Here is a 23,740-nt window from a genome sequence, read left to right as displayed (position 1 = left end):
GGGCAAAACGGACTTAACAAATGTCTTGCGTAGCAACATAAGTTTTGGGCCCAATTTTGGTACAAGGACTGTCTGTATTTTATGTATTTATAAAATTTATAAAATTTTTATATTTAAGTGACTCTCAATGAGTACTCATTGTTTGAGAATTGATGACTGACACTACAATCCTATATGTTTTGGGTTTTTTGCACGTGAGTCTAATGTTTATCAGGTTTTCTTTAAATAATTTTTTTGGCAAATTTTAATGGGTCAGTCTCTTTTCTTCCTCCCTCTAGGTCCGGGATGATGAACCTATGGCACGTGTGCCACAGGTGACACACGGAGCCATTTGTCAAGGGACGAGAGGCGTTGCCCTGACAGCTGGCCAGCGAGCATGTGTGTGCTGGCCAGCTGAGTTCAGCCTTTTTTAAAGCAATTTCTCGCCCTCTCCAGGCTCCAGAGGCTTTATCCATAGCGCAAAAAAACGACCCTATGGGCAAACCGGAAGTTCAGGAACAGACTTCCGGTTTGCTTATAGGGTCAGTTTAAGCCCTCTGGAGGCTTCAGGGACCTTCAGGAGGCTTCCCTGAGGCCTCCGGAGAACTAAAAACAACCCTACAAGCAAACTGGAAGTCACTTCCGTTTGCTCGTAGGCTCGGTTTAAGCCCTCCAGAGGCTTCAGGGACCTTCAAGAGGCTTTTTACCAACATCTATTTTCAAACTGGCGATCATGTCCTATGAACATTTCCAGGTTTTTTCCAGAAGTGCAATTTCATCTGAAAAATCCAAACCTTTAAATCTTGACTAATCTTTTCACAGGATGCTTACATTTCTCATACTCATAGCCTTTCTCATTATGAAGTTTACCATCAAAAGGACTAAAAATATGAATATGAAACCTTGCCAAATCCCACTATTAAGGTTAAATAAATATGCAATGCTGCTATTAGTTCTCATATAGCACTTCCAATTCAAATAGAGTGTACTTATGCATATACTACACTTCCTGCAATGCAGTACCTAGTTTTACAATGTACTGAATACAGCTTTTTACAAAAATTTAAAGGAAACATTGTGCAAACATTTAGGAATAAAATTGATTATTTCATTTTTATATTTTAAAAAGAGTTTACCTGTCTGAGTTCATCAGCCATGAAGAAGGAAGGTGCATTAGCTTTTGGTTGCATATAAGCAACGTGAGGTGCAGTTGGAGGGTAAATGTGATAATTTGGGAATACCTATTGAAAGCCAGTTAGGAAATAGATAACTTTCAGAAGTTGAAAGATCAATAGAATTTAAAAACAGTCTTAATACATTCAAGGAAGCACCATAACACAGAGCTTCTTTGATACTATACCGTCTATTATAGGCTTGAACTTATGCTGTACTGACTAGCTAATTCTAGCAACATCCATTCTATAAAGGATTCTAACATACTATTACCATTCATTCACCATAGTTTCTCTAAATTAATTTGGCTATTTCAGACTCCAAATCTTGTTTTTTTATTTAACATTTCACATATTTGCTTACTTTTTTTCTCTCTATTACTTAGAAAAATATTAATTTTTTGAAAAAAAATAATATTCAGCATATCACATATTCAGCAATGTAATTTAATCAAAAGGTTGGTGCCACTTTAGCTTGTATTTAACATTTTATATTGTAAAATGAATCTCTTACTAGAGAGGTTTTTTATCTATGACAAAGAGATTAATAACTGAAGGTTCTCTATTTCCAATTCAGTTAAGCATCAAATTTTATCATATAAGGATCTTTATTAATCACTTAACATTTCATAAAATTTTGTTGTTACCAGCTGTTCAAATCCTATTTTGGACAAATCCTCTCATTCCAGAGAACAAATCAAATTCTTTAAGAAGCTAAGCTAGCCTTAAAAAAACAAATGTCTTCTAGGCAAATGTGTAGTATCTCCTAGGCAAACCTGAGGCATCAGGTAGGCCTGTGTCTAAAAAACAGCTTACTCTCCCTATTAAATTCCACTTACTTGGGAGCATTTCTAATGAAAATACAGAAATACTTTACATTCACTTTGTTGACATCTAACTACTAACATCTGTTCCAATTGGCAACAGCTCTTAAGAATTTCACTAAGATACCTTATCCCTTGCCACCAGAGCTCTGCCACTGAGCTATAGCTTCTTCCCATCTATTCTAGGGGATAAGAACTGTGCAAAAATTATAGCCTATGCAAAGAGATAAAAGGCTACTTTGGGAGGAAGCTATCACAACTGTTTACCATGATAACAATGGAATTGTTAGGAGTATAAGACACACCTTAGTTTTGGGGAAGAAAAATAAGAAGAAAATTATGCCTCTGCCTACTAGCATCCATGGTGTTCAGCTGACACATGGTAGCAAGGTCAGCCAATGAATAGGCATAGCAACTAAATCGCCCAATGAAGGCTATTTAGAATCTGAAATTTGCTGTGTGAGCAGGGCGACAGGAAGGAGCCTAGCTTAGCCAAGAACTGAAAGTGAAACTGCTTGTGTTTTCCTTGTATTTACTGCTACCTTGGAAAACCTGCTTTTGGTAATGTATTATATATTATTATTATTATTTTGAATCCTGCTGAATCAGTTACTGTGCTTTCTGAATGTGATTGCTGCTGCAAACTCTGACCAGCCAGGTCAGCTTCAGCATTTATTGCAGCCTGATTCAGCACAGCTGATTGGCAGGTGAATGGACTGCCGAGATACACCCAATCAGCTGTTCCAGGCTGCAGAGATTGCCATAGACAATTGCTGCCTCCAAGCCTTGCATTTTTGGCCTCTGGTGGGGGTGGGTAGGGCTACATTCAGTGTGTAAGACGCCCCCAAATTTCCATCCTCTTTTTTGGGGGGGGGAGGTGCATCTTATACTCCAAAAATACGGTAACTCAAAGTTAACATAGTTTATCATATCTGAGTGCATGTAATATCTCCTTTATAAAATATGAAGAAGAAATAATTTAAATATGAAGAAGAGACATTTAATAGCAATTAAGTACTGAAAATAACAGTAAATAATTTTTTGCTGACAAGTAGCCTCACAATTGAAGCTAAATCTTACCATTCCAGTTAGAGGTGCTGGAGTTGTGTCAGTATAGAAATAGGTTGTTCCACCCACCGTTTCTTTCTGAATCACTTGGCCAGTTGTGGGGGGCTGTGAGACAGCATTAGTAACTGGTGTAGAGGCACTAGTAGGCACCATATAATTTGCTGGGTTCGGAGTGTGACTTCTTCGTCTAGGAGCAGGAGATGTGTGAGGGGTGATTTTAGGAGAATGAAGGGGTGACGATCCTGCTGACAGTGACATTCCTTGTGCAAATAAAAAGGGGAAAAAGACTTGCTGGTAAACCAGGAATATGTTCCAGCATGAACTCTAAAGCTTGAAAAATTACAAATTCTCTTACAGATCAGAAAAAAAAGAACTTTGGAAAAAGATGTTTGAAAATGTTCCCAACCTTAGCATATATTCAGTCTTCAAATGTAATTGTTAACAGACATCATGTAGGTTGATTGACACAACCTCAAGGTTGCATGTTGAAATCAATGCCTCAGCCTTATAATAAATCTAGTGATTTGCAAAACTCGCCAATTTAGGAACATTCTATTGCAGACAACTCCAAAAAATTATTTTCTCCTCCCTCCATATCATATTAAATCTCCTCTAAAATGACAACAACCAGATTTGATATAGTCTGGAGGAAGAACAGAACATTCCAGCAATGTCTGAAGTGCATCATTCTGTCATCAATAAGTTTTCTCATTTGCGTTATCATCCATAAGAAAATGAAATATCTTTATTATAGGAAATATGAAAGAGTAGAAAATATGACAAAGTTAAACAAATAAAAACTAGCACAAGTTTACTGGCCTCTGATATTTTGTATTCAATATAGGCATTGTTTTTAAGGAAAACTAATTGGGTAGAACAATTATTTTCATGAATGAAATTCAGTTTCTAACCATAGTATTTATGATATTAAAAAAAAATCTCTGACCCTGAAGAATTAATGAAGAATCAAACTCAAGGTAAACTGCTCCAAACTCGATTGCAGAAAATATGACTTCAGCAAAAGAGTTCCTGGAATTCTCTACCTGACTCCGTTGTTACTTCCTCAAACCCCCATAGCTTCAACCTTAAATTGTCTACTGTGGACCTCACACCATTCCTAAGAGGTCTGTAAGGGGGTATGCATAAGCGCACCAACATTCCTACCGTCCCTGTCCTACTATCCCCATTTATTTGTACCCATTTCATGTGCTCATGTCCATGTTTATACTTATACCTGTTATATTGTACAACTACATAAATAAATAATAAATAAGTTAAAATTCCCTAGGCTACACACAACAATGAATGTAATTCTCATCCCTCAGTTTGATTTAAATGATAATTTTCCTCCAGAGAAATTTTATATTTTCAGAACAATTTCTCGATGTAAAAGATTCAGGTTTAATTTTATTTCTCCATATTATATTTCTTGCTCAAGCCACGTAATTTAAAAAGTCATATATTTGTGTGATTTTTATATACCCATAGCTGCAGGAAATTTTAGAATATAGATCAAGATACAGTTTTCCTTATTTGTTAGATTTACGTTCCACTATTTCTTCAGGCTCACCCACGCAGTATTGTTTCTTCCCGTTTTATTCCTAAACAGCATGTAGATTGGACTCAAAGACAGTGACTGGCCATTTATAAGCTTCCATTGTCTAGTATTGCCTTAACTTGGATCTCTCTAACATTGAAACTAATCCCTTTAAAGAATATTGTTTTAAAATAAATGCCTTTCCAAGTACCAACATTTATTTATTCATCCAGTATCTAGATTTTTTTATCCAACTTTTATTATTTTATATTAATTCAAAGAAATGAATATCATACTTATTTAGTAAACACCTTTATATGACCACTATGCAGTGATTCCAGACAGCTTACAACAAATTCCACAACAATAAAAACCCATCCATCCATCCTCTTCCTATTTTCCTATTGTGAGATGTTGGACTGAAAATGCATGGCTGGCTCAAAATCACCCAGCTGGCATACTGCTGAGTCCCTGAAACCAACTTTAAAAAAATGGAATGTATCTACAGTATAGATACCGTGTTTGCCCGAAAATACAACCTGTCCTGAAACTAAAGCCTTGCCACATTTTTCGCGTGGGCAAAAATATAAGCCCACCCCCGAAAATAAACCCCCTGAACAACCTCCCTGCCTCCAGCCAGGCAGAGCACGCTCACTGACATAGCGATATCCTGAAGGGACCAAGCCGCAGGAGCCGGGGGGGAGAAAGGCGCTCACATTGCTTGCCGCCTTCAGGATACCGCTAGGTTGGGGAGTGGCGTTCTGCCTGGCCGGAGGTGGGAGTTGCCCAGCTTTCCCTGCAGCAGCAGAGCATAACATCTTCTCCAATTCCAAACTCCCAAACTCGGCTGCAGAGTCTTCCAGCAGCAGCCGCTCTAGGAATGTGCTCTATGGTTGTGGGCTGGCTCCTGGAAGACTCTGTAAGAGAGTCTTCTGGACAGAGTCTTCCAGCAGCCAGCCCACCACCATAGAGCACACTCCTAGAGCGGCCGCTGTTGGAAGACTCGGCAGCCAAGTTTGGGAGTTTGGAACCAGAGAAGACGTTATGCTCGGAGCGCGGCAGCGGCTGCTGCAAGGAGAGCTGGGCCTCAACATGTTGAGGCTAGGAGGCATACCTGCCAGGGGCGGAACAGACACCCCTTCTCCAGCCCGGCAGAGCTCCATGTACTGACCTAATGTGCCAAGCCGCGGGAGCTGGGGAGCAGGAAGAGCACCACGTGGCTTCTCGCCTTAGGGATACCCCCTAGGTCAATGAATGGCGCTCTGCCCAGTTGGAGAGGGGGTTTGCCAGGCGGTTGCTCATGAGCTTGGTCACCTCATGGCTGCTTCACCCCTGAGGCTGTGCCCGGCTCTTCGGGAGCCAGTTCACAAGGGAGCAGCCACCCGGCAACCCAAAACAATAAGCCCTCCCCTATAATAAGCCCAAGGCCATATTTTGTAAGTAAAAAGAAAATAAGACCCTGTCGTATTTTGGGGGAAACACGGTATCTACATAGAACAACTACACAGGAATCTTATTAAGCAAGATCTACTTTCAAGAGGTCTTAGCCTAGTAGATCTCATGCTCCATGTGATTCCAAGTCCAACCTTATCAAAAGAAAAGACAGCAAATTAGATTCTATAGATTCTGTACTCAAAAGTGTTTAAGTCTAGAAGCATAAATGCCCTGACCAAAAAAAATAAAGCCCCTCCCTCCCTCTCTCTCTCTCTCTCTTAAAACTCCTACATTTTTAGTTATAAAATCCACAAAACTTTGGAAGGACAGTTGATAGAGCTAGATATTTTTTTAGAGTATACTTTATTTTAAAGGTATTCTAACTTTAATATGAAAGTCAGGAACAGTGATGAGCATTTACTGTCAAAAACAAAACAACATGAACGTCAATGATTTTGTAATCAAGCATCCCAGAATCCTGACTTTTCATTGTTTTGTTCATGTATTATTTTGCAACCACAGCTACACTTTTCTACAGGTTTGTGCCCCTGGCCACTACTTTAGGAAAAATTAATAACTTATCTTTTTAGTGCCTAGAAAAATTAAAATTCGTAACTTACTAATGCCAAATAATGACAAGAAACCTTTAAGAATTACTCTTATAACAAAGCAATTTGTATAAGGTTGTAAAGAGAACTACATGAAGTTACAATTTGCATAGCCAAGATTTATTATGTCAATCAATTCCTAAGGTACAACAAGATAAATTAGTTACTACTACTTAGCAACTTACCTGTGCTATATTTTAATTAAAACGTAAAGAAATTATTCTAAAACTTACCTGGAGCTAACCCAGGATTTGCAGGATTTCCCATGGAAGGATGAGAGAACAAGGCTTGAGAGAAGGCAGATATATTTGAGTGTGACATATTACCAAGTCGGGAGTTTGATCCTCCTTTAGGAATAAACTCACTTGCAGTGGGATTTGGCGTCTGTTTAAAAATCAGGATATATTATATGTTAAACGTGAAGACATATTTGTTTACTAAACAAATCATTGTTTACTAAACAATCAGGAATTAAAAACCCCAAATCTAATATTTCACATTTCAGCAGACAATTAAGAATTAATATCAAGGTCCAAAGACTAAAATTACTCCAGCGAAGTTAATGTGGACTTTATATGTTATTCCCTTTTATTGTAATTGTTCTCTAAGCATGACTTTTCAAAACTGTGCTTGGTTTGTAATATTACATGGCAAAGAAGAGAAGGAGAAAAAAAAAGAAAACATTCAATTAAGGTGAGCATTTTCATCCTAACTGGATATAAGTACTCTTTTACCGTCTGTCGAAATACAGATCTCCATATAACTCTATAATTTAAGATTTGCAAATCTACAATACACATGGGTCAATTATATTTCAGCAATTCTCAGCTTTATCATTATGCCAATGGTAGTCTGTTCATATAAACGTATGATATTATAGAGAACTAGGCTGTAGAATTATTTCAAAAAGCTTATTTCAGTTAGTTATTATAATTTGATTTATGGTCAAAGTTCAGTTATCAATTACACCTTATTCATGATCTAAAGAAAAAAACAGAGGCACTAAAACTTAAAACAACATAAAATATAAAAGACTTAAAATAACAGAACATAGTAATCAATATATATATAAATTAAATAACAAAGAAACAATTATATTCGCCTCACAACATCATTCGCTGTAAATGCCAGTTTGAATCTTGATGTGGTTATATAATTCAGTACCAAATCCTGGATGAATTAGAATAGCTCAACAAAACATTCTTTTTAGCATGTTCAGAATGCGGTTATGAGTTTCTTGGCTATTATCATACTTTAAAAGATAAAATGAATTATAATCATATATAAGTGTATTAACATATAGCAGAATATTAAATATTTATCTTTTAATTTGCCTTTTTTATCCAGGTTGATAAATGAGATTTCCCCTGTAATTTATTATATACTAGTAAAACACTCCTGTTTATATATTTGTAACATTTAACTGAGCAAAACTCTGCATCATAGGACAATAATTTTTGAATCGATGCACCTCAAATGAGCTAACTTAAAGAATGTGTCAAAAATCTGGAACCCCTTACTCCCATAGCATTGGCAATGTTGTTTCACTGCTGCCATATTGCCACGGTCAGTGATTATCATTTCCACTGCACCTTGCCAGCTTTCTCCCAGGAGAGTCAATGGGGAAGCCAGCAGGAAGCCAGAAGTCCCACCTGCTCCCACTACATTTTTGCCCATCCTTGCTCATTCTATTTCTCAGAAATAGGTCTGGCAAGCCAACAGGTCATGAGTAGTCTAGTTCTTATTATTAAAAACTATATATGTTGTCTTTTCATAAAATAAATCCAAGGAAACTTAAATAACAAAATAACCAAAAAGCCACCACACTGCTGAGAAGTGACACAATTTAATAAAGTGCAGAAAAAGTCACAATAATGGAGGCCTTTGAGAGGAGTGTGAATCACTGTGATAGTCTCAAATTTTGTGATACTGCAACTGCATACATGAACTTGTGTGAGGCCCTTATGAATAAAGCTAATGATTTCACTGAAGATAGGGATGGGCGAGAATTAAATACCTTTCAAAAGATATACAGATTTGATCATAATTACATTAGGCTTATTTTCCATCAGCATGTCTTTAAATGTCTTTAGCTGTTCTCTTACTACCCAATAAAGTTGTCCTTGATTTGAAAACCTATACATTTAAAATAATGGATAAAACTGCTGAGGTTCTTTAATTAACATGTACACCTCTTCAGACATTCTTAAGAACATAGATACACTTGTCTGAAGTCACTAGCCAATAAGAAAATATCTGCCACCCAAAGTATCCCAATTTTATTTATCTCTCAAAACTCATTCTCAATTTTTTCTATAGCCAAACCTAACTCAAAATACAATGTGTTTTCATAGTGCTACCAGTTAAGAGCTGACGGAGTAAAAACAAAAAAAATAAATGAAAAATCACAGCCAACAGAGTTCCTGATATAAACTTAGTTTAAAAAACAAAGATTTTGCTGTTCAGTTTGTTAAATACAAATTAATACCGCCCTATTCTTCTTAGTAATGTTTAAAAAAATCTTGTCACATCTGAAATGTTATAGCATTTTATTATGCCATAATCTACAAGACACCGTATTTATTGGAACAATTATTACAGCCATTTTTGAACATTACAGAGTCATTTTATCAGTGAGATGGGCAGCATATAATTTGAATTAGTTAATAATTAATTAAACTTTTACAAGACTAATAGTCTGCTCTATATCTTTATATGCATCAGTCACCTTTGTACCTATGTTGTCTCTGTGTCTTTTCCTAAATAAACACAGCATTTTTACAGAAATCTTATCCAAATCCAATATTTTTCATCCCTAACATTTTCAAACAACAAGATGACACAATGCATTTTTCCCTATCAAGAAACTGGAAACCATCATATTTAGTTTTAATGAAATATCATGACACAAGCAATTGTTATTTTCAAATACAACAAATCTTAGAAACAATTGCTAATCTTGTACAAATATGTGAAAAGGGAAAATGAATAAAAATCTTCCTTTTAAAATACATTAATGACAACCGCTCAAATATGAAACATGGAAAATATGATAAAATAAATAGCAACACACAAACAGAATCAAGACCCAACTTACATCTCATTTATAAAACTTTCCTGACTTTATGAACAAAATATTAAGCATAATATAGTCCTGATCAGAATATATTAAGAGAAAGCGGTTTGATTAAAGTTATTCACATAGTGATTTCACTGTAAACTTTACACCTCATTTTCCAGAATAGTTAGGGCACAAGTATATTGTAGATACAAAAAAATAGCTTTTTCATCTTTTGCTTTTCTTATGACTCTCAGAACTGTACTTTTGTTTTTTTATATATTAGATTAGGTGCCGTTTACTTGCCACCATTTTCTACCATATATATAAAGAAATCAAAAGGATCATAAAAATTGAATGTCATACTTTCATAAAAATGGGATGAAGAGAGAGAGGCTTGTTCTCCAGTGCCATAACTTTCAATCAGTATAATGTGCACTGTACACCTTAGTCTTTGATTAAGCTTACACTGCAGGTCCATTAGAGACCGGTTGCTCTGACATCTGTAGTTATGAAAATCTTTGTAAGGTTAGTGCTGGCCCACCTGAAAATCATCACAGATCCGCTGCTAGACTCCTTGCAGTTTTCCTACTGATTGGTAGATGATGCTGTTGTCATGGCACTGCACTACATCTTACAACATCTTCAATCCCAAAAGACCTATGCAAGAGTCCTGTTTGTAGACCAGCTCAGCATCCAGAAATTATTTACTCTAAACTTACTCAGCTATGCCTGTCCACACTTGTGGGTGGATTATAAGCTTTCTGACAGATAGAAAGCAGCAGATGAAGCTAGGTAAAATCAGATTGAATACCTGTTTAATTAGCACAGGGTCCCACCAGGGTTGTATGCTCTCTCCATTACTCTTTTCCACCTAGCCCAATGACTGCATCTCTAAGCATTCCTCTGTTAAAGTACTGAAGTTTGCAGATGGTACAACAGTCATTGGCCTAATTTGAGACAGTGGTGAGTCTGCATCATTCAAGATGGAAGATTGAACGACAATTGATCCCTGTGCTGCAGGCGGAACAACCTAGAGCTGAACACACTTCAAACTGTAGAGTTGAAAGTGGATTTTAGGAGGAGCCCTCCTGTTCTAGTACCTTTTACAGTATTAGACAACATAGTACCAATAGTAAGATTTTCACATTTCTGGGTTCTATAATCATCCAGGATTTGAAATGGACACCTAACATTAGAACCATCATTAAAAAGGAACAACAAAGAATGTTCTTCCTGTGTCTATTCAGAAAGTTCCAATTGCCCAAGGAGCTGTTGATACAGTTCTACAGAGGAATTATTGACTCTGTCATACAGCAAATGAACAGGACACATAGAGACTTCAACATATAGTTAAGACTGCAGAAAAAAAAAACAATTGCAAACAGCTTGCCTTCCATTAAGGACCTATATACTACATGAGCCAGAAAGAGGCTGAGAAAATATCTACATATCCCTCACATTCTGTGCATAAATTGTTTCAACTCTTCCCCACTGCCCCCTCCCAGGATGCCACTATAGCGCATTGCATGCCAAAACAGGTAGACAGAGCCAGTTTTTTTCTTCATGCCATCATTCCACTGATTACCTAATTACCGCAGTACTGTCTTATGTCTATGTCTATTTACCCATGTAGTAAGGTTGTTTTACTATTATCCTTCTCATCTTTTCTACTATCTTTTCCTATTGGTATCCCATGATTGTAATACTCTGCTGTTTGTATGTACACCGAGAGCTTATATACAGGAGACAAACTCCTTGTGTGTCCACTCTTGGCCAATAAAGCATTCTTAAATATTCTAAGGTTGCAGAGGGGAAGATTATACATATCCAGTCACCAACATCCTTCCTTAAAATGCTTCTAGAGGTGTACAATTAGCATGTCTTTGTGTAATATTAAAATTCATCTGGCTAACTGAAAATTCATTCTTTTTCTTTCATATAAATCAAACACCCTTCCTGTGCTAGTATGGTTGCCTCCTCCTCATGTCCATTGTTATCCCCATCTGCAATACTAACTCATCAGTGACTAATATTTGCATGTTATTTATTTTTGTTATTCAGGCAAAACCTATTCCACCTTTGCATGTTACAGATTTTATTTTACAGTACAGAACATTAATCCCACTACTTCCTTAAACAGCATTTAATTATACAGAAAATGTAAGAACAGAAATTTTCTCTTCATATAGACTTTTGAATTCTCCTTTTTTATATGAAAATACTATAGCATAGTAACTATACAGGATTGAGTGGAGGGGGGAAACAGGGAGGGTGTCTTGAAGGATCTGGATTTTCTTTTATGCTCTTATGTGAACCGAAGCTAGATTTTTTTAAAAAATTGCAACTATTTTATATTGTTTATGCTATCATATTAAAATCATATTCAATAATTTTACAATTTCAGTTTGAATATACTGAAATAACTCAACTGATCAATAATCTAATTCTTAATAATTAATACTAAAATAATTATATGGGTTACCAATTGATTAATTCCTTTAAGGGAATGATCAAGAGGTCACAACTGGATCTTTTCAAATAGTTTCATGTCCTCTAACAAGCATTTGTAGTGGATGGAATTTGTTGAAATTGTAACTTGAAACTCATAAAAGGTAGTTTCACATAAGAACAGCTATCCATTAGTGAGATCACCAAGTTACGTTGGACCAGTTACCTCCCTTCAACTTGATATACCTCACTGGGCTATTATTGATGGGAGTGTGTGCCACTCTGAGCTAAATATATAGCCTTTTGAGTGTCTTTTGCAAAGGTGAGAAACAGAAATGTTGACATTTAATTTCTCTAAAACAAATACCGTAGATCACAGTTTGGCTATTATATTTTTCCACATTCTATTAAGCAATGAATGAAAGAATATTATTATACTGAAATACAGCACTGCAAGCCCGCATCCATGTATAAAAAAGATAACTTGATTGCCTGACAGGAAAAAAAGCATAATCTATTGTGGGATAAATGTCTGTGGAGATTCTCAATCAACCTAGTCATGATTGTTTCAAAGGTACTTTTTCCAAAAGGCAACTAAACTTTGGGGGTTTTTTCCTTTGAAAATGTTTGCTCACATCCAATCAGCTTCTTCAGTTCTCTATGGGAGAAGCGAAAAAAATTTAACCAAGAAAGCCCAGTTGCCTTTTGAAAAGAGCACCTTTGGATATGCAGTGGGCTGATTTCCCCCCCGTAAAATCATTTTAAGTCTTATAGCAACTAGTCCTTGGACATTCAGAACAGATTCTCTGGACTGAGAGCTGTATCAGAAAAGTAAGAAATATGAGAAGACAAATAGAAATCCATTCTCGCTTACTGAATAACAAAGTTCTAGACCTGTTAAAAATTTACAAACCAAAAACTTTATAGTATTATCTACTCAATACAAGCTCATCTTGAACTGAAAGGAGAGGGTATATAAGTCAAGTCATTAAGGAACAACAACAAAATTTACCACACCCTCATTAAGCAACAGTCTATATTAAAGTTTTCTCTTAAACTATAAAGATGTAAGATCTATCCAAAACCAAAGTACTATTTGGCTTCCCCAAGTCATGAATAAGTGAACTGTGATATTGTTATGTGCTATAATAATAGAACATATATGATATGTGCTATTGTTGTATGATTGTTCTTATATGATGAACAATAAAATATATTGTTATATTATAAAATATATGACAAACAGTTTGTATCTTCCAAAACTAAAGCTATGAAATGTTCTAGATTCAAGAAGACAAACCTGTCTACTCATCTGAAGAAATTATTACAATGAAAATAATTCAGAGTAGTTTATTTAGTCACTGAGTTTCAACTATTCTGACATTCTGCTATTCCACCTCTTCTGTTTGAAGCAAATATTGAATATAAAATTAATACTAAGATTCTTAAGGTCCTTCCAAATCCCTCAAAAATCTCTCTTTTTAAGATGCAAACTAATAACAGCTGCATTTCTGAAACATTAACTTCTTAGTTAGTAGTAATTCTCCAGGCACAAAATGCATCCTTTTGCTATTGTAATTGCTATATAAAATAATACTGCAAAAGTAATGCCTACTACTACCATTGAACTTATTTACATGCTAATTTTGTACAATATTGTATTCATAATTTGTGTTTGACTTAATGTAAGATCTGTACTTCAATGCTACATTCTTTTCATGAATAAGACCACTGCTATGAGCTTCTTCCCTCAAACATGTCCTATTTTTCCTTTTCTTGCATTAACTTACAAGTATGATATTATTATACTTTTTGTTGCTGTTACTATGATCTGGAAAGGCAGCTAAGAACAGGACATCTCAAAGTTTTTTCCCCTTTATTATCACTATTAATTAGTGCAGTAAAAATTACTGAAAGCAAAGCAGACATGAAAAACCGACCAGCTCAGGAACTAAACCTTTTAGAGAAATCATACCAGTCCTGAATAGATGATTTTTGCACATCCCCATAAATCTATTATACTAAGACAAAACTGAAACAGGATATTAAATTTGAAGAATGTTTGTTTCTCCATACTTGTGATTGTGATGAAAAATTTATTGGCATTTTACATGATTTCTCTTTTCTAAAGGCTTAATAAAAAAAAAGATTTTAGACTATTATAACTTACTAACCATTGTATTAGTAGTTATGAAGTAGGTAATCTTTATAATTTACTGAGTTCTATTATAGTTTAGCGACTAATGATTGGAGACAGCAAAGAAACAAAGGATGGCAATGAATATCCTATACCATGTTGCACCTACCAGGGATTCTGGCTTCTCCTCACTATAAGCCAGACAAGGACATCTAAAATAAACAGTATATTAACATTGTTTTATTAACATTCTTCCTAAATGATAATTTTAACTAGAATATCATCTAATTTTTAAAAAATGGCACATGACTACTACGAGTTTTTAAATTATATTATTCTTACCATTCAAACTAAGAGACATTAGTTGAGACATTAAGAAACTCATTTGTATTTATTCGTTTTTCTGTGAAGGCTTTGATCAAATTTCAATCCCACTGCATGTATCTGATCTCAGCATCTTCCAAAAATAAATGAGTACCCCAAATTAATTAAAGTGACTAGGAAAAAGTAATTTTACCTGTAAATTGTTTTCTGTGACTCTGTTCCACCAAATCATATTGATGGGTACTCCTGTTTTACACCTGTCAGCCAAGCAGCCAATAGTGTTCTTTGATTTCCGTGCCTTTGATCCCACCGGAACTATCCTCTCTTCCAGCATCCCCAGTCGATACTTTCTTGGCTATGAAAAAGAAGGAAAAAAACTAGGGCACTCCCAGTATCCCTTAGATCTTTGGTTTGATTGGTGGAATAGGAAACAATTTGCAAGTAAAATTTCTAAGATGGTTTGCTTCCATATTAACTGCTATGACTTATAAAAGGAAGTTCACAGGGCAAGTGTAAGCAAAAACTGAACAATCTTTAGCATAATCCAATATATATCTATTCAACGTAAGACGTATTGAATTCCAAGCAAATATATTCAGGATGTATCATTTGCAAAGAAGTGGAGCTTCCTTTTCATAATATCATTATTAGCAACCCTACATGCTTTGCTTTTCATATTCTTTTAACCAGGAAATTATGCAATCCTCAAAGTTCCAGAATTGAAAATAGGCATTCAAATAAAACATCTTTACATTCTGTAATGATTTAAAGACATTTGAAATTTGAAAGCCCACTGATAAACTTTTTTAAGTATAAAATTGTCCATTTTGCAAACATAGCTTTCAATCAATTCTAAAATTCACACGATATCTTATTACACTGATTTCTGCTAGCAGATAACATTCTGGTAAGCAAACATTTGTAAATTTGGAATCATACTTTTAAATATGCATATGCAATAACAAATGATGCTTTAGTACTGAATTCTAATTTGCTCTACAAAAATAGTAAAATATAAAAACTAATCTAAAAGTAAAGTGTCAATCATAAAATCATCATACTTTTTTAAAAAATTAGCCAGGATTAATAAAGCTTGCATTTTCAATTTCAACTGTAATGTTCAGTTAGCCAATTCCAATCCTAAGCCAAATAAACATTATTTTACAAAAATGTAGGGACAATCCAACAAAAAGATTAAAGAGTAAAGAAATATATTTATAGCATACCTTTCTTTAGAACCAAATCTAGATGTTTGTGCAATAAAATTCAGGTCTTCTGTTGAGTAATGCTAAGGCTTACACAGCATATAGTAACATAAAAGTAACTGAAGATTAAACCATGGAGAGCCTATTCTAAATGAAAAGAAATTGCAAAATGGCATAATACAAAGGGCTGGATGTAATTTCATAGTACCTCCTTAATCTTAATTCTGGCTCTCTATAATGTAATAGCATAAATTGCTAGAACATATTGCTATAATAGAAATCAAAAGAAATAAACTAAAAGCAATCATATGTATAAATACTAGAGAGAAGGACAGATACAAAGATTCCACTGTAACTAATGAAATAAAAAAATGGTTTATTAGTTTATTGCATTAGTTTGAGAAGATATTCAGGTGCACTCCCTTCTTAACAGACAAGTGTGAGTTCTCAAACAATTCCATTGCACAAGTAGACTCGATTACCCAGAAGCTAATGACTTGATTTCCCAGAAGTTAAATCCTTGGTATCAGGAAATATAACTTGAATTTTAAAAAGATAAATAAATTGTGAACTTCAAACTGTCTATATTACCCATCCATATAATACCCACAAACATTTATGGCACCAGAGAAATTCCATATTCATCTAAACAAGGAGACAGATGCTTTTTGATCATTCCTTGCTCATTGATATAACTTCAGAGTGACTACTCATATTTGAAATACAGACAAGCCCTAAATAAACGATGCTTCTTTTTCTTTTGAGATTCTTCTGGATAACAAAAAGACCGGGAGCACCTTCAGTTTATCAACTTCTTTATCCACTCAGTAAAGCTGTATACATACATCCTATGGTTATTTAGAAAAAATAAATATTTTGGTGTTCAAATTCATTCACACATAAAGCAAAGGGATTAAAGCCCAAAGGTTTTTTCTCTAAAAACCCTTCCCCCATTATTGTATGTCTGTCCATGTATATGCACACAGACTCATAAACACAATATGCGTCCAAACATATTAATGCATAATGCAGTATATCAAATCCTATATGTATTTATTAAATTTGTCTCCGTATTGTACTCTGATTGTAACAAAACGGATACCATGGTTTTCATGAATCCAAATGTACAATTTTTTACCAGCTAATAGTTGGAAAATAGGCCAGGGATTCATGAATAATTCAGGATAAAAAATAAAAGTGGAAAATTTCCAGTTCTCAAAATAAAGAATGGCAAAATACAAAGCATCTTTCTATTTTGTATCCCTTAACAGTTCATGTTCTATGATTTAAGTAATGATAATTATTTACTTACATCACCCCCATACATTATATATGGCAAAATGTAGTCTTACATTAAAAACTATAAATATATTAAAGAGTACTTAGCAATCTTATACTAATCTTCTTACATAAATTAAGCATGTTGTGTCATTCTAGGCACACAAGTTAGTGTAATTCTTATACCACAGACTCCAATTTAGAATATTAGGAAGAATTTCAGAGAATATATCACCATATTATTTATTGATATTGACTTCTTACTCAACATCTGATACTGGGCAGTGAGCAGCAAGTGTTTTGGGAAAAAATGTCTAACAAAAATTAAAACATCTTATATTAGAGTAGCACATACTCATGTTATCATTATCTTATATTTAAGACTTGTCAAGTAAGTATATAATAACTTCAATTGAAAGAAATGAGTTTTAATCTGGCTGTTCATTAAAATGGGTATAAATTGCTCCTAACTTAAAGAATATAAATAAAAAAATTACCATATTAATCGATATAAAATTTCACTTTATTTTATTAATTTGTGAGCGCGTGAATAAGGTTCAAGTATGTTATTTTGGATTATGTGTAAAATTCAATTCAACTGCAACAATTTATATCACAATGCATTAAAGCATAACAACGGTAGCATCTGATTTAAAGGATATATGTTTTAAGTTAAGCTTTTCTATATGTAGAAGTTGAAAACTGTATGCATATTAAATTTGTAGATTCAATTTTACTTGTGAAAATATCTGCCTATGTTAAAGAAAACAAAAAAATATTCTTCAAGATTAGTTTATTTAAAATATATTTTCAATCAGTCAGTCCTGAATTAAATTCCATTTTATATCATAAAGACAAGGATGGTTTAAAATCCTGTCTTATAACTGACTGTCGAAACTATGTTTTTTCTAAAGCTACAAAATGAGGGAGGTATAAAAATATAACCTTCCCATTTATTTTTCCTTTCCTTTCAAAATTATATTCTCAACCACTAATTCATCAACTGAAAAAGTAAGATGTACCTTGAACAAGCAATTCCATATAGGAAAAAGAACATAATTGAGTGACAAATAGCTGTTCTTCATTTTCTTAAATCTGCGGTGTTTTTATTAAAAAAAGAACACAATCCATCAGAAAAAGCTAACATGAAAGTCTAGGCTGCTTATTATTAAGGTTTGAGAAAATTCTATTAGTAACTGTTGAATTACGTTTGTCTCTGCACAGCAGAAGCATTTGCCTAAATTATAACTGAAGATTCAAACTGAACTAGAAATTCAATTTCTGTTAGAATTCAATAACCCAACTGATGTCTAGATTTATCCATATTTTAATCATTTGCCAAACAGATTACAGATATGATAAAGTTGCAAATGGACAAGACACACTGATATTATATTTAAATATTATAAACACTGAAAAATTTTAAAGAACAATTTTGAAAATAAATTTTGTAGAATAGCAGAATGCTTGTTGTTAAGCATGGTTTTTTAAAGAGATCTGAAAATTTATCAATATGGATTCTGTGCTAGTGCAGACATGTATCTATTACAATTAACTTTTATAATAATATTTCCTTCCCTTGTAATATAGGCACTAAAGGGTATTTTGCTTATTTTTGCTGGCTCTAAAAAAAATGATATCCAAATTATGGAAGGGGAGTAATAAAACAGAGATAGGGAAAGAGGCGAAATGAAATTTTGGATGATCTGAATATGAAATCCTCATATTGCCGAGTTTTGGGATTTGGGAAAGTGACTGGATAAGAAGAAATAACAAGATGAACCATGATTAGCCTTGTCAGCAGAATGTTAAGAAGACATAATAGCACTGTGCTTATTTTGGCCATTATTGTGTTAATTAATGAAACTGGAGAAACACACAGAGTGTGGATCCTATCCAAAGAAGCCCACACATTCTGAAATCAGGATGTAGATGGGATTTGTTGAGTCTGTGGGTAGAAAAGACTAATTTTGGGGATTTGAATATCATTATCATTGTGAAGAAGTGGAAATACTCTTAAAAAGTCCCTTAATATAGCATCCTAACACTTAAGATCATTTATAACCATGCACTACACTGAAGATTTAAAACTGCTATTATGACCTTTGGCAAGATGAGGTTTTTTTTATTTATTTAGCCATTTGTTATTTTCATCTGCTGTAAGCGAGATAGAAATACTGTTCATTCTCTTGAATCTTCAATTCTCAACTTATTACAAGGCTTGAGGAATGTTTGTTCCAAGAGGCAAAAATATTCTTTAGAAGGATCAAAAGCACACTTATCTGTTTAGAGAAAGCAGCGCCAAGTGTAAGTATTAAAACAGAAGATCCTACATCTGTTCACCTGATTGCTTGACTTCCAAACCTAACACTACATCTTCTTTAGATGAAAAAATTATTCCCTGATGTCTGGCCCCATCCCTCTTAACTTTTATAAGGCGCTAAAACCTATTTTATTTTAGGAGGCATTTAACACATAGTAAAGATACAAAAGTAGCTATTTGATTTATGCCTATATAAACATTTTAATGGTACATTCTATTCTTGTATACCAAGCAGAGTTTTTGTAGATTGGAATACTATATAAATGCTTTTTAAAAATATGACAGAAAATGCAAATATCTACAAGCCCTGGTACTAAAAGTCAAAGAACCCAAACATAGCATTAAAATTAAACACAAATTAATGACAGCAAAGTATGCAATCAGCCTTAGAATTGACAATGAAGAAACTGAAGCAGTGCGCAGCTTCAGCAGTGGATATAAACAGCAAAAGAACAAGCAGTCAGAAAATATATGCCACAGTCTAGCACTTGGTAGAGCAACCATAAAAACCTTGGAAAAAAATATTCAAGTGCCATTATTATGTCTATATCTACAAAGATCAGAATCGTACAAGCCATGCTATTCCCTGTAGCACTCTGTGGAAGCAAAAATCAGGTTTCAAAGAAGCAAGATAGGAAAAATGTTGCTGACTTTGAACTTTGATATTGAAGAAAAGAAAGACTAGGAATGACATGCTATCAATCTTCCAATATTTAAGGGGCTGCCACAAAGAAGAGGGGGTCAACCTATTTTACAAAGCACTGAAGGCAGGATAAGAGGTAACAGATGGAAATGTTTCAAGGACATATCCAATCAAGTACTAAGGAGAAATTTCCTGTCAGTGAAAATAATTACTAGGTGGAACAGTTGCCGCCAAAGGCCATGGGTACCCCAACACTAGAGGTTTTAAAGAAGAGATTATACAGCCATTTGTCTGGAATGGTATAGGGATACTTCCTTGAGCAGATAGCTGGACTAGAAAACCTCCAAGGTCCATTCCAACTCGATTATTCTGAATACCAGAATAATGGATAATGAAGAAAACAATCCAATGGAAACAAATCAACCCAAAATTCTGACTTGAAGGACAAATAACTAGGCTCAAATTATCCTGCTTTGACACACTCTGTGTTAAGACTCAAGTCTCTGGAAAAAAACTTAGTACTGGGAAAGATAGGAGAAAAGGAGGATGACCAGGAGTAAGTTGGGTGAACTCAGTTCAATGAATGCACTGTTGGGATACTTGAAAGAACAGCTTAGGAATTGATCGTCATGGAGAATAAATTGTCATGGTGAACTAGTTTGGTCTAACAGTTAAGGTACCCAAGCTAGAAACCAGAAGAGTGTGAGTTCTAGTCCCACCTGAAAAGCCAATTGGGTGATTTGGGGCCAGTCAGCCCAACTTACTTTCCAAAGTTGTTGTGGGGAAAATAGGAGATGGGTATTGTGTCAGTTATAAAAATAATAAAGGTGGAATAAAAAAAATAAATGGAATCACTGGAGATTGAAAACTATTTGACAGCACATAATTGATTTTTTTTTTAAAGTAAATAATGATAGTAATCACTCCGGGGAAACAAGTTAGAGAGATTTTGTCCCAAGTAATGTTCCAAAAATTCAATAATTTAGATAGCTGGAAGGATATCCAGGGACATTTATCTTCCTAATAATTCTGATAAAGATAATGAAAGAGATAACCTAGTGGGGTGCCATCAAAGGTTCCTTCAGATAGCAGCTCATGCTCTTGAGCAGGTGAATATACGCTTGCCCAATCTGAGATAAATCAGCATTGTTGGCATTGTCCTGTCTGCCGTTTGCAGAGAAGAAACATACAGAGAGAGGCTTAAATCATCTACATCTAGACAACGCTCTCTCTATGACCTACAACCAGCTCATCAGAGATGAGGAAAAGCTTCCTTGGGTCGATGGAAGACTTCAAACAATTCTTCAAACAAGAACCAACACTGGATAGGACCAACAGAGGAGCTGGCATCTTGTCTGAGAAAGCTGGGAAATATGGAAATTGCTGAATAGATTGCACATGGGTACAACAAGATCCAGAGACACTCTGAATAAGTTTGCTTTAGATTAAAAAGTAACAATTTCTTAACTGAAATACTTGTTTAACACTAGCCACCGATAATATTACAGTATTAAAATTCATACTGAATGTTTACAAGAGATGGTACATAAAGTGAAGGAAACTTGTTTGGGTCATTATTAAATAAGTAAATAATTGTATTACAATATAAAGTTCACAAATGTGCTTAATATGCTACTATTAATAATAATTAATAATAATTAACATTTAAACACTATTCATATACATATTTTTCATTATTTGGATACAGAAATTATAACGTTTGATGATACTTACTTTTCTTCTTTGAGATAAGCTGAGGGCAGCAAAATCATTAAACAAAGATGAACTAGGTGAAGTAAGAGGATCTGGAAAACAAATTTTATAAAGTACAAAATAAATTTATTTCAATAGTAAAGTTTTGCCAAAAGAACCAAATAAACCTCAAACAGCACATTTATTCATTTAGGCCTCTGCACACCCAGATTTTGGTCTCTCCACATTGTTTTTTTGGGTGGTGATCGGCAGCGATGTACTTTGGCAATCCACTTAGCCTTGAATGGGTCTCAAACGGAGCATTCGGAGGCTGAAAATGAGAGGCGCAGAGACCAAAATGGCAACCTGGAACAGCTGCTGCCTTGTCTGACCGGTTCAATACTTCACCTGCTGTACTCACTGGAGTGCCCTGTGACAATCAGCTGTGTTTTTAAAGCTGTGTATCAGCCCCAATGAGGTTCACTCACAATTAGTGAGGGATGCTTACAACCAGTGAACCTGCTGCTAAAGTTCACCTCTGGGAACAGCTGATTGGGAGTATTCCGGGAGGCCAATCCACCCACCAATCAGCTGCTCATGCCGAGTCAAGCTAATGTGCTGAAGCTCACCAGACTGTTTGCTAAGGACGATTGCCAGATGAATACCGATGGATGCTGGTAGGTAGAGGCAGAATTATTTTATTTCCCCAAAAACTAAGGTGTGTCTTATACTCTGGAGCATCTTATATTCCAGAAAATATGGTACTAATGATTGCATGTAAAATATTATATGAATAATAGCTTCTTAGATTATAGTCAAGGAATTGTAATAAATAAAATGGAAAATTGGTGAAAATGTTCAATTATTCTTCTAAAAAATTGTTTTTACAAAAATCAGAAATACTGCTGTCTTCGGTAGTTTATTTGGCTGATAGCTTTTAGCATAGTTTCTGAAGAACTAGAGCAACTTTAGACCTTAATTCAACTCCCATTATTAGCTATGTTTATCATAGATGACTGCTTTGAAGGATTTTAGATAAAACTAATTAAAGGTAAAGGTTCCCCTCACACATATGTTCTAGTTGTTCTCAACTCTAGGGGGTGGTGCTCATCTCCATTTCAAAGCCAAATGTCTCCGTGGTCATGTGGCCGGCATGATTAAATGCCGAAGGCACACAGAACACTGTTACATTCCCACCAAAAGTGGTCCCTATTTTTCTACTTGCGTTTTTACATGCTTTCGAATTGCTAGGTTGGCAGAAGCTGGGACAAGTACGGGAGCTCACTTCGTTATGAGGCAATAGGGATTCGAAATGCCAAACTGCTGACCTTTCTGATCGACAAGCTCAGCTTCTTAGTCACTGAGCCACCGCGTCCCCCTTAAAACTAATTATACCCACAATATAGCTCTTTATAATGTACAGAAGATAAGATATATTCATGATACAAAGCTTTCCTTCTAAATTATTTAAATCACCAAAATACAAGTATGTAAATTAAGAACATTTAATTATATAGCCCTTAAATGTACACTGCTGTCTGTTTTAGTATCATTTTAATAATGTAAATATAGCAATTTCCCTAACCAAATCCATATTCTTGGGTGCAATAAAAGTGGCAATGAATCCCAGTTGATGTTTTCATCTAAAATATTACATCTTTCATCCCAAAATCTTAAAATACTTAATCTGCTGATTTAAATTGCAGATCAGCAATGTAAAAAAACAAAACTCAGAACACCAGTTCAAATTAATCCTAAAACAGTTTGTAACAAACGGTTTGAAATGTACGCATTATTTAAATAATGAGGTTCTAAACCATATGTATTTTTTTCTATAAAATAGCTTCAACATAATTTTAAAGCTTTCTTACCGTGGCCTGCATATGGCTTGGCACTGTCATTAAGAAGGCTAGGTGAACTGCTGCTATTTGTCATCCTCTGCAGAAAATGAAAAATAGAATTGTATAGTGAATTAAGGTATTAAGACTATTTGCCTCCAGATGTCTA

At 34.6% G+C, this 23,740-nt stretch overlaps 1 protein-coding gene across 4 annotated transcripts in view; it reads right to left on the bottom strand.

The window, feature by feature from the left end:
* Window positions 1-23,740, bottom strand: part of PAN3 (poly(A) specific ribonuclease subunit PAN3) — a 72,556-nt gene that overhangs the window by 23,325 nt on the left and 25,491 nt on the right. For 3 of the 4 annotated variants that reach the window (XM_032219374.1, XM_032219375.1, XM_032219372.1), the window contains exons 3-8: window positions 23,605-23,671; window positions 21,776-21,846; window positions 14,786-14,947; window positions 6,856-7,006; window positions 3,056-3,303; window positions 1,116-1,220 (exon numbers count right to left, since the gene is read on the bottom strand). In XM_032219374.1, the coding sequence (XP_032075265.1) occupies window positions 1,116-1,220; window positions 3,056-3,303; window positions 6,856-7,006; window positions 14,786-14,947; window positions 21,776-21,846; window positions 23,605-23,671 (804 nt within the window). The remainder of the gene's footprint in view (window positions 1-1,115; window positions 1,221-3,055; window positions 3,304-6,855; window positions 7,007-14,785; window positions 14,948-21,775; window positions 21,847-23,604; window positions 23,672-23,740) is intronic. The other variant, XM_032219373.1, reaches the window with a different exon arrangement.

This window comes from Thamnophis elegans, chromosome 6 (genome assembly GCF_009769535.1).
Source record: "Thamnophis elegans isolate rThaEle1 chromosome 6, rThaEle1.pri, whole genome shotgun sequence".
Taxonomy (NCBI): Eukaryota; Metazoa; Chordata; class Lepidosauria; order Squamata; family Colubridae; genus Thamnophis; species Thamnophis elegans.
The sequence above is the reverse complement of the archived record's forward strand: the minus strand, read 5'-3'. Positions and strand labels throughout refer to the sequence as shown.